The sequence below is a fragment of the Oncorhynchus clarkii genome, chromosome 29, assembly GCF_045791955.1.
Source record: "Oncorhynchus clarkii lewisi isolate Uvic-CL-2024 chromosome 29, UVic_Ocla_1.0, whole genome shotgun sequence".
Classification (NCBI taxonomy): domain Eukaryota; kingdom Metazoa; phylum Chordata; class Actinopteri; order Salmoniformes; family Salmonidae; genus Oncorhynchus; species Oncorhynchus clarkii.
This window is the reverse complement of record NC_092175.1, coordinates 31,161,953-31,174,441: the sequence shown is the minus strand read 5'-3', so window position 1 is coordinate 31,174,441 and position 12,489 is coordinate 31,161,953. Positions and strand designations below refer to the sequence as shown.

General features: G+C 42.0%; 1 protein-coding gene across 1 annotated transcript; it reads left to right on the top strand.

Annotated features, from left to right (window-relative positions):
- Window positions 1-4,534: 4,534 nt before the first annotated feature.
- LOC139388368 (transmembrane protein 45B-like) lies at window positions 4,535-9,238 on the top strand. The gene is made up of 6 exons (XM_071134986.1): window positions 4,535-4,622; window positions 5,751-5,953; window positions 6,063-6,275; window positions 6,476-6,660; window positions 6,775-6,917; window positions 7,224-9,238. The coding sequence occupies exons 2-6, from the start codon at window positions 5,764-5,766 to the stop codon at window positions 7,324-7,326; spliced, it is 834 nt and encodes a 277-aa protein (XP_070991087.1). The 5' UTR covers window positions 4,535-4,622; window positions 5,751-5,763; the 3' UTR covers window positions 7,327-9,238.
- Window positions 9,239-12,489: the final 3,251 nt, after the last annotated feature.

Sequence of the window (12,489 nt, the reverse complement as noted above, 5' to 3'; positions counted from 1 at the left end):
TTATTTAACCTTTATTTAACCAGGTAGGCTAGTTGAGAACAAGTTCTCATTTGCAACTGCGACCTGGCCAAGATAAAGCGTAGCAATTCGACACATACAACAACACAGAGTTACACATGGAGTAAAACAAACATACAGTCAATAATACAGTAGAACAAAAGAAAACAAAAAGTCTATATACAGTGAGTGCAAATGAGGTAAGTTAAGGAAATAAATAGGCCATGGTGGCGAAGTAATTACAATATAGCAATTAAACACCGGAATGGTAGATCGGCAGAAGATGAATGTGCAGGTAGAGATACCGGGGTGCAAAGGAGCAAAATAAATAAATACCAGTATGGGGATGAGGTAGGTCGATAGATGGGCTGTTTACAGATGGGCTATGTACAGGTGCAGTGATCTGTAAGCTGTTCTGACAGCTGGTGCTTAAAGCTAGTGAGTCTCCAGCTTCAGAGATTTTTGCAATTCGTTCCAGTGATGAGCAGCAGAGAACTGGAAGGAAAGACGACCAAAGGAAGAATTGGCTTTGGGGGTGACCAGTGAGATACATCTGCTGGAGCGCGTGCTACGAGTGGGTGCTGCTCGGGTGACCAGTGTGCTAAGATAAGGCGGGGTTTTACCTAGCAGAGACTTGTAGATAACCTGTAGCCAGTGGATTTGGCGACGAGTATGAAGCGAGGGCCAACCAACGAGAGCGTACAGGTCGCAATGGTGGGTAGTGTATGGGGCTTTGGTGACAAAACGGATGGCACTGTGATAGACTGCATCCAGTTTGTTGAGTAGAGTGTTGGAGGCTATTTTATAGATGACATCACCGAAGTCGAGGATCGGTAGGATGGTGAGTTTTACGAGGGTATGTTTGGCAGCATGAGTGAAGGATGCTTTGTTGCGATATAGGAAGCCGATTCTAGATTTAATTTTGGATTGGAGATGCTTAATGTGAGTCTGGAAGGATAGTTTACAGTCTAACCAGACACCCAGGTATTTGTAGTTGTCCACGTATTCTAAGTCAGTGCCGTCCAGAGTAGTGATGCTGGACGGGCGGGCAGGTGCGGGCAGTGATCGATTGAATAGCATGCATTTAGTTTTATTTGCGTTTAAGAGCAGTTGGAGGCCACGGAAGGAGAGTTGTATGGCATTGAAGCTCGTCTGGAGGTTAGTTAACACAGTGTCCAAGGAGGGGCCAGAAGTATACAGAATGGTGTCGTCTGCGTAGAGGTGGATCAGAGAATCACCAGCAGCAAGAGCAACATCATTGATGTATACAGAAAAGAGAGTCGGCCCGAGAATTGAACCCTGTGACACACCTATAGAGACTGTCAGAGGACCGGACAACAGTCCCTCCGATTTGACACACTGAACTCTATCAGAGAAGTAGTTGGTAAACCCGGCGAGGCAATCATTTGAGAAACCAAGGCTGTCGAGTCTGCCAATAAGAATTTTGTGATTAACAGAGTCGAAAGCCTTGGCCAGGTCGATGAATACAGCTGCACAGTAATGTCTCTTATCGATGGCGGTTATGATATCGTTAAGGACCTTGAGCGTGGCTGAGATGCACCCATGACCAGCTCTGAAACCAGATTGCATAGCGGAGAAGGTATGGTGGGTTTCGAAATGGTCAGTAATCTGTTTGTTAACTTGACTTTCGAAGACCTTAGAAAGACAGGGTAGGATAGATATAGGTCTGTAGCAGTTTGTGTCTAGAGTGTTATCCCCTTTGAAGAGGGGGATGACCGCGGCAGCTTTCCAATCTTTGGGATTCTCAGACGATACGAAAGAGAGGTTGAACAGGCTAGTAATAGGGGTTGCAACAATTTCGGGAGATATTTTTTTGAAAGAGAGGGTCCAGATTGTCTAGCCCGGCTGATTTGTAGGGGTCCAGATTTTGCAGCTCTTTCAGAACATCAGCTATCTGGATTTGGGTAAAGGAGAAATGGTGGGGGCTTTGGCGGGTTGCTGTGGAGGGTGCCGGGCAGTTGACCGGGGTAGGGGTAGCCAAGTGGAAAGCATGGCCAGCCGCAGAGAAATGCTTATTGAAATGTTCAATTATAGTGGATTTATCGGTGGTGACAGTGTTTCCTAGCCTCAGAGCAGTGGGCAGCTGGGATGAGGTGCTCTTATTCTCCATGGACTTTACAGTGTCCCAGAACTTTTTTGAGTTAGTACTACAGGATGCAAATTTCTGTTTGAAAAAGCTTGCCTTAGCTTTTCTAACTGCCTGTGTATATTTGTTCCTAACTTCCCTGAAAAGTTGCATATCACGTGGGATATTCGATGCTAATGCAGAACGCCACAGGATGTTTTTGTGCTGGTCAAGGGCAGACAGGTCTGGTGTGAACCAAGGGCTATATCTGTTCCTGGTTCAACATTTTTTGAGAGGGGCATACTTATTTAAGATGGTGAGGAAGGCACTTTTAAAGAATTGCCAGGCATCATCTACTGACGGGATGAGGTCATTGTCATTCCAGGATACCCCGGCCAGGTCGATTAGAAAGGCCTGCTACTTTTTAGAAGTAGAAGCTCAAATTGTTTGGGTACAGACTTAGATAGTAATACAGAACTCTGCAGGCTATATCTGCAGTAGGTTGCAACACCGCCCCCTTTGGCAGTTCTATCTTGGCAGAAAACTTTATAGTTAGGAATGGAAATTAAATTAAACATTTATTCAATCCGTTTTTTTTTTCTCTCACCCATCTAAGCATGATGACAAAGTTTAAACCTGTTTTTAGCCATTTTTGCACATTTACTGAAAACGAAATACAGAAATATTTTACATACATTTACATAAGTATTCACACCCCTGAGTCAACACTTTGTAAAAGCACCTTTGGCAGCGATTACAGCTGTGAGTCTTTCTGGGTGTCTCGAAGAGCTTTGCACACCTGGATTGTGCAATATTTGCCCATTATTATTTTCTAAATTCTTCAAGCTCTGTCAGATTGGTTGTTTCAGGTATTGCCATAGATTTTCAAGTAGATTTAAGTCAAAACTGTAACTCGGCCACTCAGGAACATTCACTGTCTTCTTTCTTGCTAAGCAACTCCAGTATAGATTTGGCTTTGTGTTTTAGGTTATTGTCCTGTTGAAAGGTGAATTAATCTCCTAGTATATGGCGGAAAGAAGACTGAACCAGATTTTCCTATATGATTGTGCCAATGCTTAGCTCCATTCCGTTTATTTTCTATCCTGAAAAACAATTACAAGCATACCATAACATGATGCAACCATCACTATGCTTGAAATTATGGAGGGTGCAACTCAGTAATGTGGTTTATTGGATTTTCCCCAAATGTATTCAGGACAAAAAGTTAATTGCTTTGTCACATTCTTTGCAGTATTACTTTAGTGCCTTGTTGAAAACAGTATGCATGTTTTGGACAATTTTTTATTCTGTACAGGCTTCCTTCTTTTCACTGTCAATTAGGTTAGTATTGTGGAGTAACTACAATGTTGTTGATCCATCCTCAGTTCTCTTGTCACAGCCAATAATCTCTGTAACTGTTTTAAAGTCACCATTGGTGAAATCCCTGAGCAGTTTCCTTCCTCTCCGGCAACTGAGTTAGGAAGGACGCCTGTATCTTTGTAGTGACTGGGTGTATTGATACACCATCCAAAGTGTGATTAATAACTTAATCATGCTCAAAGGGATATTTAATGTCTGCTTCTTTTTTTTTAACCCATCTACCAATACTGTAGCTGCACTTCTTTGCGAGGCACTGGAAAACCTCCCTGGTCTTTGTGGTTGAATCTGTGTTTGAAATTCACTGCTCGACTGAGGGACCTTACAGATAATTGTATGTATGGGGAACAAAGATTAGGTAGTCAATCAAAGATCACATTAAACACTATTATCAAAGACAGAAGGGGTAACCCAGACATGTCACAGGGGCTGTAAAGCTGAAGCACCCGTTTGAACTATCTTGGGTTAGTTATAAATTATTTGCTAGTATTGCACACAGAGCTAGTCTATGCTACTTATTTTGTGACTTGTTAAGCAAATGTTTACTCCTTAACTTATTTATGCTTGCCATAACAAAGGGGTCGAATACTTGACTTAAGACATTTCAGCTTTTCATAATTAATTGGTAAAATTTTTGAAAATGGGGTAGGGGGTATTGTGTGTAGGCCAGTGACCAAAAACATCTACATTTAAACCATTTTAAAATCAGGCTGTAACACAACAAAATGTGGGGGGAAAAATCAAGGGGTGTGACTACTTTCTGAAGGCTCTGTATATTACTAGATCAAACTGTTTACATATGGAACTGATATTTATTAGCCTATTGAAGTAGGCATAAACACTGCAGATGTCTCACATAATTCCATTGATGCACTACAATGATCAACAAAAAATACATTAATTTAATAAATAGATCATTAAAATAAGCATACCATGTGTTTCCATTTGTAATTAGAACCCTGGGGGCTGTGCTCATTGGTCGCAGTCAAGTCATGCAGAGCAAGCAAGAGCAGCGTCACATGATGCTTTCAATACAGGTAGACGAGCAGGTGTGCACAGTGTGCGGACAGGTAGGCTACTGTTATTGCAATTCATCACAACTAACAGGATTCACTGATTTGAGAGGGAGCAGTCGTCCAGCTGCTCTGTAACAATAAACAAGGTAACATGCACATTTGAAACTTTCTCTGGATTGTTATGGTTGTTTTGTATACAGTTTATTAATAGTGGAGAAAAACAGTGTTCTTTCATGATTGATGAGTAAGGGTATAAAGTCTCTGGTGTTAATCCGGTAACAGCCCATATGTCAACAAGTCTGACAGCTTAATACTCAAATTAAACTCAAATTAAACTCAAAATCAACAATTCTTAGTTTTAATTGTGATGAGAACAGAAAATAAGGCAATATTTTATGCAATGTTGAAAGCGAATGCAAGGCGAACAGTCGAGAAAAACTTGTCTGACAGATAGCTTACCACTCTTCTTTTTTAGATCACACACACACACACACACACACACACACACACACACACACACACACACACACACACACACACACACACACACACACACACACACCTCTGTCGAAACTAAAATAAACAGTAACCAACCAAAAGTATACAATACATTACACCAACAACCAAAAAATAAAAAGGATGGAACTCCAGCCTACTGTGATGCCTAATAAGTAAGTGACATCCCACCAGCATGACTTAAAGGACATCACCCGCACAACCACAGACAACATAGAAACATTGACCTATTATAAACAGCACATACATATTCAACTCAGTACAGCATTTTTATTAAAGGTAAAATTTGCTATGATCACACAAGTGCTTTTTTTTGGGTCAATTATCTGACATGACTGGAAACTACACATTTTCTTGCCTTGGTCTCTCTCTTTACTATGCACCTCTAGGTTCTCTCTAACCATCTAGCTCTCTTTTGGACTGCACAAATGGATTTGCATTTTCATTTGCTAGACAAATGTCTTTAGGACTGGTATCTATCTCCCGGATACATGGGAGTCATTGCCAGGACTCAATGCATGTTCTAAATTGACCTCAAGATAAAAAAACAAATATACTTTCATTCTTGATGACTGAATAAGCCTAGTACAAAATCATTTCCATCTGCATCGTTTAGCTCATACGCACCTTTTTTGGATATTTTATTAAAGTTGTGAAAATTGTAAAGTTGCTCAAACAATTACTCTCTGTGGTACTTTCTATTATCACAAAAAAACTTGTTTATGATTTGTTTCTCATTCATATTTCTAATTTTTCAGTTTTGACAGGAGGATGGCCAATTTCAAGGGACATGCCCTTCCCGGCAGCTGCTTTCTGCTGTTAGGCCTGTGTTGGTCAGTGATGTACCCTCTCCGACACTGCTGGAGGAGGCGTCAGCCTAAAGGAAGACAAAAACTGCCCCTGTTCTTTAACAGAATCGACTTAATCGAGGGGGCACTCATTATTTTCTTAGCCTTTGTGGGTGAGTGTCTTCCTTGGTGAATTTATTTGTACCACTCTCTCTTTCAGGATTTTACACTATGGAATCTCTCAACCACTTTTGACCGGGATGTTGTTCTGTCATTCTGTAGGCATCATGGCAGAGCAGTTTGTGCCAGATGGGCCCCATGGCCACCTGTACCTCAGAGAGACTAAGTCCTGGGTGAAACTGATGAACTGGCAGCACAGCACAATGTACTTCTTCTTCGGCATCTGGGGAATTGTTAAAGTCCTCAGTATGTCACCGCTTCCAGTCCCACTTGGTCTTGACCGTCTTGCTCTCTCTCTGGCTTTTTTCATTGAAGGTACAGTGTCAAAAAGGTTGATTGTACATCTCTAGTCATTAGCAGACTTGAGGCGTATTTTAATTTGCAGGTATTCTTACCATCAGGATAATTGTTATAGTTATTACAAATAATATTTCCCTGCTCTTTGAACTGTAGACACTGACTAGATGTTATCGTCATGTTGTGTTAATATTCCAGGATGTTCCATTCCCCTCCAGGGTTTCTGTTTTACTTCCATGTGCACATGCGCCCTCCTCTGGATACCCACATCCACTCCCTGCTGTTTGTGGCAGTGTTTGGTGTGGCGGCCAGCACCCTATTGGAGGTGTTCATGCGAGATAACATCCTACTGGAGCTGCTCAGGGTGAGCCTAACCATCCTGCAAGGCTCCTGGTTCTTTCAGGTAATACAGTAGCAAACCACCAACAAAAAAAACACTTTCATTTTCAAACGAGTCGATCTCATGAATCACACTCTCACAGAGAAAAACTGAGCAAATATGTGTTTGTTCTTTCAGATTGGATTCGTGCTGTACCCATTAAACGGAGTACAGTGGGATCTGAAGGCACACGATAACACCATGTTCGTCACCATGTGCTTCTGCTGGCATCTAGCTGTGGCCCTGCTGATCGTTGGCATCAACTACTGGATGGGCTGGTGGTGAGCATCTTCCTTTATCCGCGTTTCGCCCATATGCTTTTATACCGTCTCCAAATAGGTCAGTTAACTTTATCCCTACTAGCACTGATTTGCTGACAGCTACGTCAAGGAAAAATGTGTTTACTATGACTGAGATGTGGTTATCCCACCTAGCTATCTTAAGATGAATGCTAAATGACTAAAATATAAATGTCAGTTTAACTTGAATGAAATAAACTAAGTCATTACAATAATACAGCTTGGGTAAATTCACTGCCAGTATGAGCCAACTTCCACCTATGGCTTCTTCTTCTCTGGTCCTAACAGCTGTGTACAAAGATGTGCAGGGAAGGGAGGTGACATAGAGATCGGGATGAGAAAGACTTTCAGCTCCCAGAAGGCTCTGCTACAGGATTCCGATGAAGAGTAAGCAGATGGATCATGAAGTGTAACACAGGAGGTTGGTGACTGGGGAGGACGGGTTAGTGGTAATGGTTGGAGCGGAATAGTATCAGATACACTACATCAACACAAATGGAAGTGTTTGATGCCATTCCATTAGCTACGTTCCAGCCATTATTGAGCCGTCCTCCCCTCACCAGCTTCCACTGGTGTGTTTAGTAGTAGATCACTGTTATTGTTTTCTCCCCAATAGTTTTTTTTTGTCTGAAGTTTGGTTAACAGTTCTTTCCTGTTTGTATCAGTGCTAGCGTGTGTATTTTTTATTTTGAGTGATGATTTTCAATGAAATAATGAGGTGCAATTGTTGATTTCAGATTAAGGCCAAATGAATTGCAAATAAAATTTACAAATGCATGTAATTCAAAGTATGAAAGCTCATTTATGATTGTCAAGATAAGTGAAATGTACTAGCATTCTTTTGAGGTTTCTTTCCTGAAGTGAAACATTAACACCGGACATTGTTACCTGACAGGGTTTCCTCTCCTCTTAAGACAGTTTAAACATTTGCTCATCCCGCCTGTGGCTATAGAGCAACGTACTTCCTTCCATCCTGGAAAAAACAGAATGTCTAATGGATTACCAAAGATAATACACTGAACAAAAATAGAAACGCAATGTAAAGTGTTGATCCTATGTTTCCAATCTGAATGTGTGGCATATCAAGACCACCTTCTGCTGGGGACAATAAAAGGCCACTTTAAAATGTGCAGTTTTGTCACACAACACAATGCCACAGATGTCTCATGTTTTGAGGCAAGGTGAAATTGGCATTCTAACTGCAGGATTGTCCAACAGAGCTGTCGCCAGATAATTTTATTTTAATTTCTCTACCAGAATCCGCCTCCAAAGTCATTTTAGAGAATTTGTCAGTACGTCCAACTGGCCTCACAGACCACGTGCATGGAGTCGCGTGGGCGAGCGGTTTGCTGATGTCAGCGTTGTTAACAGAGTGCTCCATGGTGGTGGTGGGGTTATGGTATGGGCATGCATAAGCTATTGACAACAAACACATTTGTATTTTATCGATGGCAATCTGAATGCAGAGATACCGTGATGAGATCCTGAGGCCCATTGTCGTGTCATTCATCCGCAACCATCACCTCATGTTTCAGCATGATAATGCACGGCCCCATGTCACAAGGATTTGTACACAGTTCCTGGAAGCTGAAAATATCCCAGTTCCTCCTTGGCCTGAATACTCACCAGATGCTCTGGATCGACATGTATGACAGCGTGTTCCAGTTGCCACCAATATCCAGCAACTTTGTGCAGCCATTTTTCTTATTTATTTAACTAGGCATTGAAGAGGAGTGGGAGGAATATTCCACAAGCCCCAATCAACAGCCTGATCAACTAAGGAGAACATTACCTGCCCCAATTCATAGTGCCAACTGTAAAGTTTGGTGGAGGAGGAATAATGGTCTGGGGCTGTTTTTCATGGTTCTTGTGGCAACAGTTTGGTGAAGTCACTTTCCTGTTTCAGCATGACAATGCTGCCGTGCACAAAGTGAGATCCATACAGAAATAGTTTGTCGAGATTGGTTTGGAAGAACCTGACTGGCCTGCACAGAGCACTGACCTTAACCCCATCGAACACCTTTGGGATAAATTGGAACACCGACTGCGAGCCAGGCCTAATCGCCCAACATCAGTGCCAGACCTCACTAATGCTCTTGTGGCTGAATGGAAGTCCCCTCAGCAATGTTCCAACATCTAGTGGAAAGCCTTCCCAGAAGAGTGGAGGCTGTTAAAGGGGGGACCAACTCCATATTAATGCCCATGATTTTGGAATGAGACGTTCGACGAGCAGATGTCCACATACACTACATGACCAAAGGTGTCTGTGACCAACAGTATTCCCAGTCATGTGAAATACATAGATTAGGGTCTATTGAATTTATTTCAACTGACTGATTTCCTTATATGAACTGTAACTCAGTAAAATCTTTGAAATTGGTGCATGTTGCATTTATATTTTTCTTCAGTACATATTTTCAATAAATCGTAAAAAAAAAAAAATCATTAATTGTACTGTAGTTATTTATTTTTTAGGTATACTTGTACTTTCACAACCACAGAAAAAAAAGAACACTATATTACAACCAGAATCATCATGAAATGAACAACGACAAATCACTGACAAGGATGTCAAGAGAGGTTACACTGCGATCATATTTTTATACCATGTCTTAAAGATGGAACCACAAACTTTGCATTCAAATCGTCAGTAATTGCAATGATAAGGCCCTCCATAGACTTAGAGATGAAGGATACCTAGAACAATGTATCTGCTTACTGGATAAGACATCATACCATTCTGGCTTTAAATTGGATAGAAATAAATAGCAATCAATTTGAATTTGTTTATAAAGATCAATGAGGAAGGCGAAAATACACTTTGTCTGTTTACCATTAGTAAAAACTAGGCTAGTTTCAGTCTAGTTTGCATAGTGACATGTACAAGCTGTTGACCGAGCCTTGCCTGACACCTACTGTAAGAAAGCTTACAGTAAGGATGGATTGAAATTGACATAAATGGGTGCCTGGAGGAAAATGAAGGAGGGTCATGCTTAGTCAATTTTATTCAAGAGGAGTGTTTAGTATTTGTTTCTATCTAGTCCAGGGGAGCATCATAATTTGTAATTGATGAAATTTCTATATGTCTCAGTGTTTTAGAATTAGTTGCTTATAAGGAGATGTGTGCCCGATGCCACCCCTCATCTATGATTCTCCACTGGGCATGCTATTTGAGTGCCCTTATAAGCTATTTAGTATGGTCTCAATCAAATGACCCATACCCTATAGGCCAGGGTTCTCCAGCTGGTCCCACAAGTTTTTTTTTGAGTGTGGAATTTTCATTGTTGGACATAAAAGACTGTAAAGACACCAGGAAATCAGCTCCAAGTGGTTTTAATTTAAGAAATCTGTTCCCAAGTATTTCCACGCATAATAGACACGTGATCATATACAAATGTAAGTAAGGTTTGGAATGATTATGTTTTAGTCAAACATTATATCCGTTTGGGCTTCTTGTGGTCAATTTGCAGTCTACAAATGATTTGTAATTATGTTCTGGCCACCTGACCATCCGCTCCAGAAAAATATTGTCCCGCGGCTGAATCTAGTTAATGATCCCTGCTATAGGCTACGAAGTGCATCCTCAGACAAGCACAGAACAAAGTTATATTTATTTCTAAGATAGCTGCCGGGATGGTGTCAATAAAACTAGGCTGCATTACACACCGCAATGGATATTCCAACCCTGAGCCCCGGCCTGCTCTGCTCTTGCTGATCAAAAACCTTTTTTGTGTACTGCCTAACCAATGCTGTGCTGTGTAGGCATATGTTGGTAGTTCAGGAGGAGACTCAAAGGCTTCTTCCAAAAATAATATTTTATTAGGCCTAGTCCAAAAAATGGACTATCTTGCCCATGTTCTGTTCAGTTCAGTTCAGTTTGAGAAGGAGAGCGTGAAGATGAGGAGGATCGGAGGTAAACTTTGATAGCTTGCTATTATAATAGATTTGATTAAAAACGATATGTTTCTTTCCCATTATGTAGGCCTATTTACCAGAGGTAAATAATAAGCCAGGTTCCAGCAACTTACATTGTGGTGCTGAGACTTGAAGCAGCAGCCACGGCACAATCAATCAGAAACAGCTCATGGTGCTGAAAGTAGCCATAGTTCATTTGAACCATATTCATTTTTATTAGACTTTACTAACAAGAGGGCTTTGTGTTGGAGCCTGTATCTTCTTATTTAAGAAATAAGAGGTAGGCCTACCTGTCTGACAGATGAAATTAGGCTGCTATGCCATGTCATATGCCTACTTTTTACTAAAGAGAATGGCAAAAAGCACAGCCCCTTGTTATCTTAAGATTTTGAAGAAAATAGAATGGATCCGATTATATAGGGTGATCTATAAAATCGCTTTCGTCCGCGATGCTTTATGCTAGAAACAATCTGCAATCATTGGGGATATCATTGTTTCGTTTCTTTGACATTGAGAGGCTGATCTACAACCTCTTATATCCGAGAAGACAAAAAAATGACTTTGCTTGGGAAGCAATCTAATTCTGTCACTATCAATTGATTGAGCTATTCACTTTCTGTACAATAAAATATGTTTAAACTCAGACAGCTTTGAGGGAAGCACTTACGACCTTCTCTCACTGGGTTAAGCCATGGAGGAAGAGTAGCCAGCAGTTAAAGCTTAAATTTTTCTGTGTCAGTAGGCCTACTCTGTCTGGGGTGGAAAGTTAGGCCTACTCTGTCTGGGGTGGAAAGGTAGGCCTACTCTGTCTGGGGTGGAAAGTTAAGCCTACTCTGTCTGGGGTGGAAAGGTAGGCCTACTCTGTCTGGGGTGGAAAGTTAGGCCTACTCTGTCTGGGGTGGAAAGTTAGGCCTACTCTGTCTGGGGTGGAAAGTTAGGCCTACTCTGTCTGGGGTGGAAAGTTAGGCCTACTCTGTCTGGGGTGGAAAGTTAGGCCTACTCTGTCTGGGGTGGAAAGTTAGGCCTACTCTGTCTGGGGTGGAAAGTTAGGCCTACTCTGTCTGGGGTGGAAAGTTAGGCCTACTCTGTCTGGGGTGGAAAGTTAGGCCTACTCTGTCTGGGGTGGAAAGTTAGGCCTACTCTGTCTGGGGTGGAAAGGTAGGCCTACTCTGTCTGGGGTGGAAAGTTAGGCCTACTCTGTCTGGGGTGGAAAGTTAGGCCTACTCTGTCTGGGGTGGAAAGTTAGGCCTACTCTGTCTGGGGTGGAAAGTTAGGCCTACTCTGTCTGGGGTGGAAAGTTAGGCCTACTCTGTCTGGGGTGGAAAGTTAGGCCTACTCTGTCTGGGGTGGAAAGTTAGGCCTACTCTGTCTGGGGTGGAAAGGTAGGCCTACTCTGTCTGGGGTGGAAAAGGTAGGCCTACTCTGTCTGGGGTGGAAAAGGTAGGCCTACTCTGTCTGGGGTGGAAAAGGTAGGCCTACTCTGTCTGGGGTGAAAAGGTAGGCCTACTCTGTCTGGGGTGGAAAGTTAGGCCTACTCTGTCTGCGGTGGAAAAGGTAGGCCTACTCTGTCTGGGGTGGAAAAGGTAGGCCTACTCTGTCTGGGGTGGAAAAGGTAGGCCTACTCTGTCTGGGGTGGAAA

Coding starts and splice junctions, on each gene's coding strand:
- LOC139388368 (XM_071134986.1), top strand. CDS start 5,764: ATGGCCAATTTCAAGGGACATGCCCTTCCCGGCAGCTGCTTTCTGCTG. Junction 6,661..6,774: donor AAGGCTCCTGGTTCTTTCAG/GTAATACAGTAG, acceptor TTGTTCTTTCAG/ATTGGATTCGTGCTGTACCC. Junction 6,918..7,223: donor AACTACTGGATGGGCTGGTG/GTGAGCATCTTC, acceptor TGGTCCTAACAG/CTGTGTACAAAGATGTGCAG.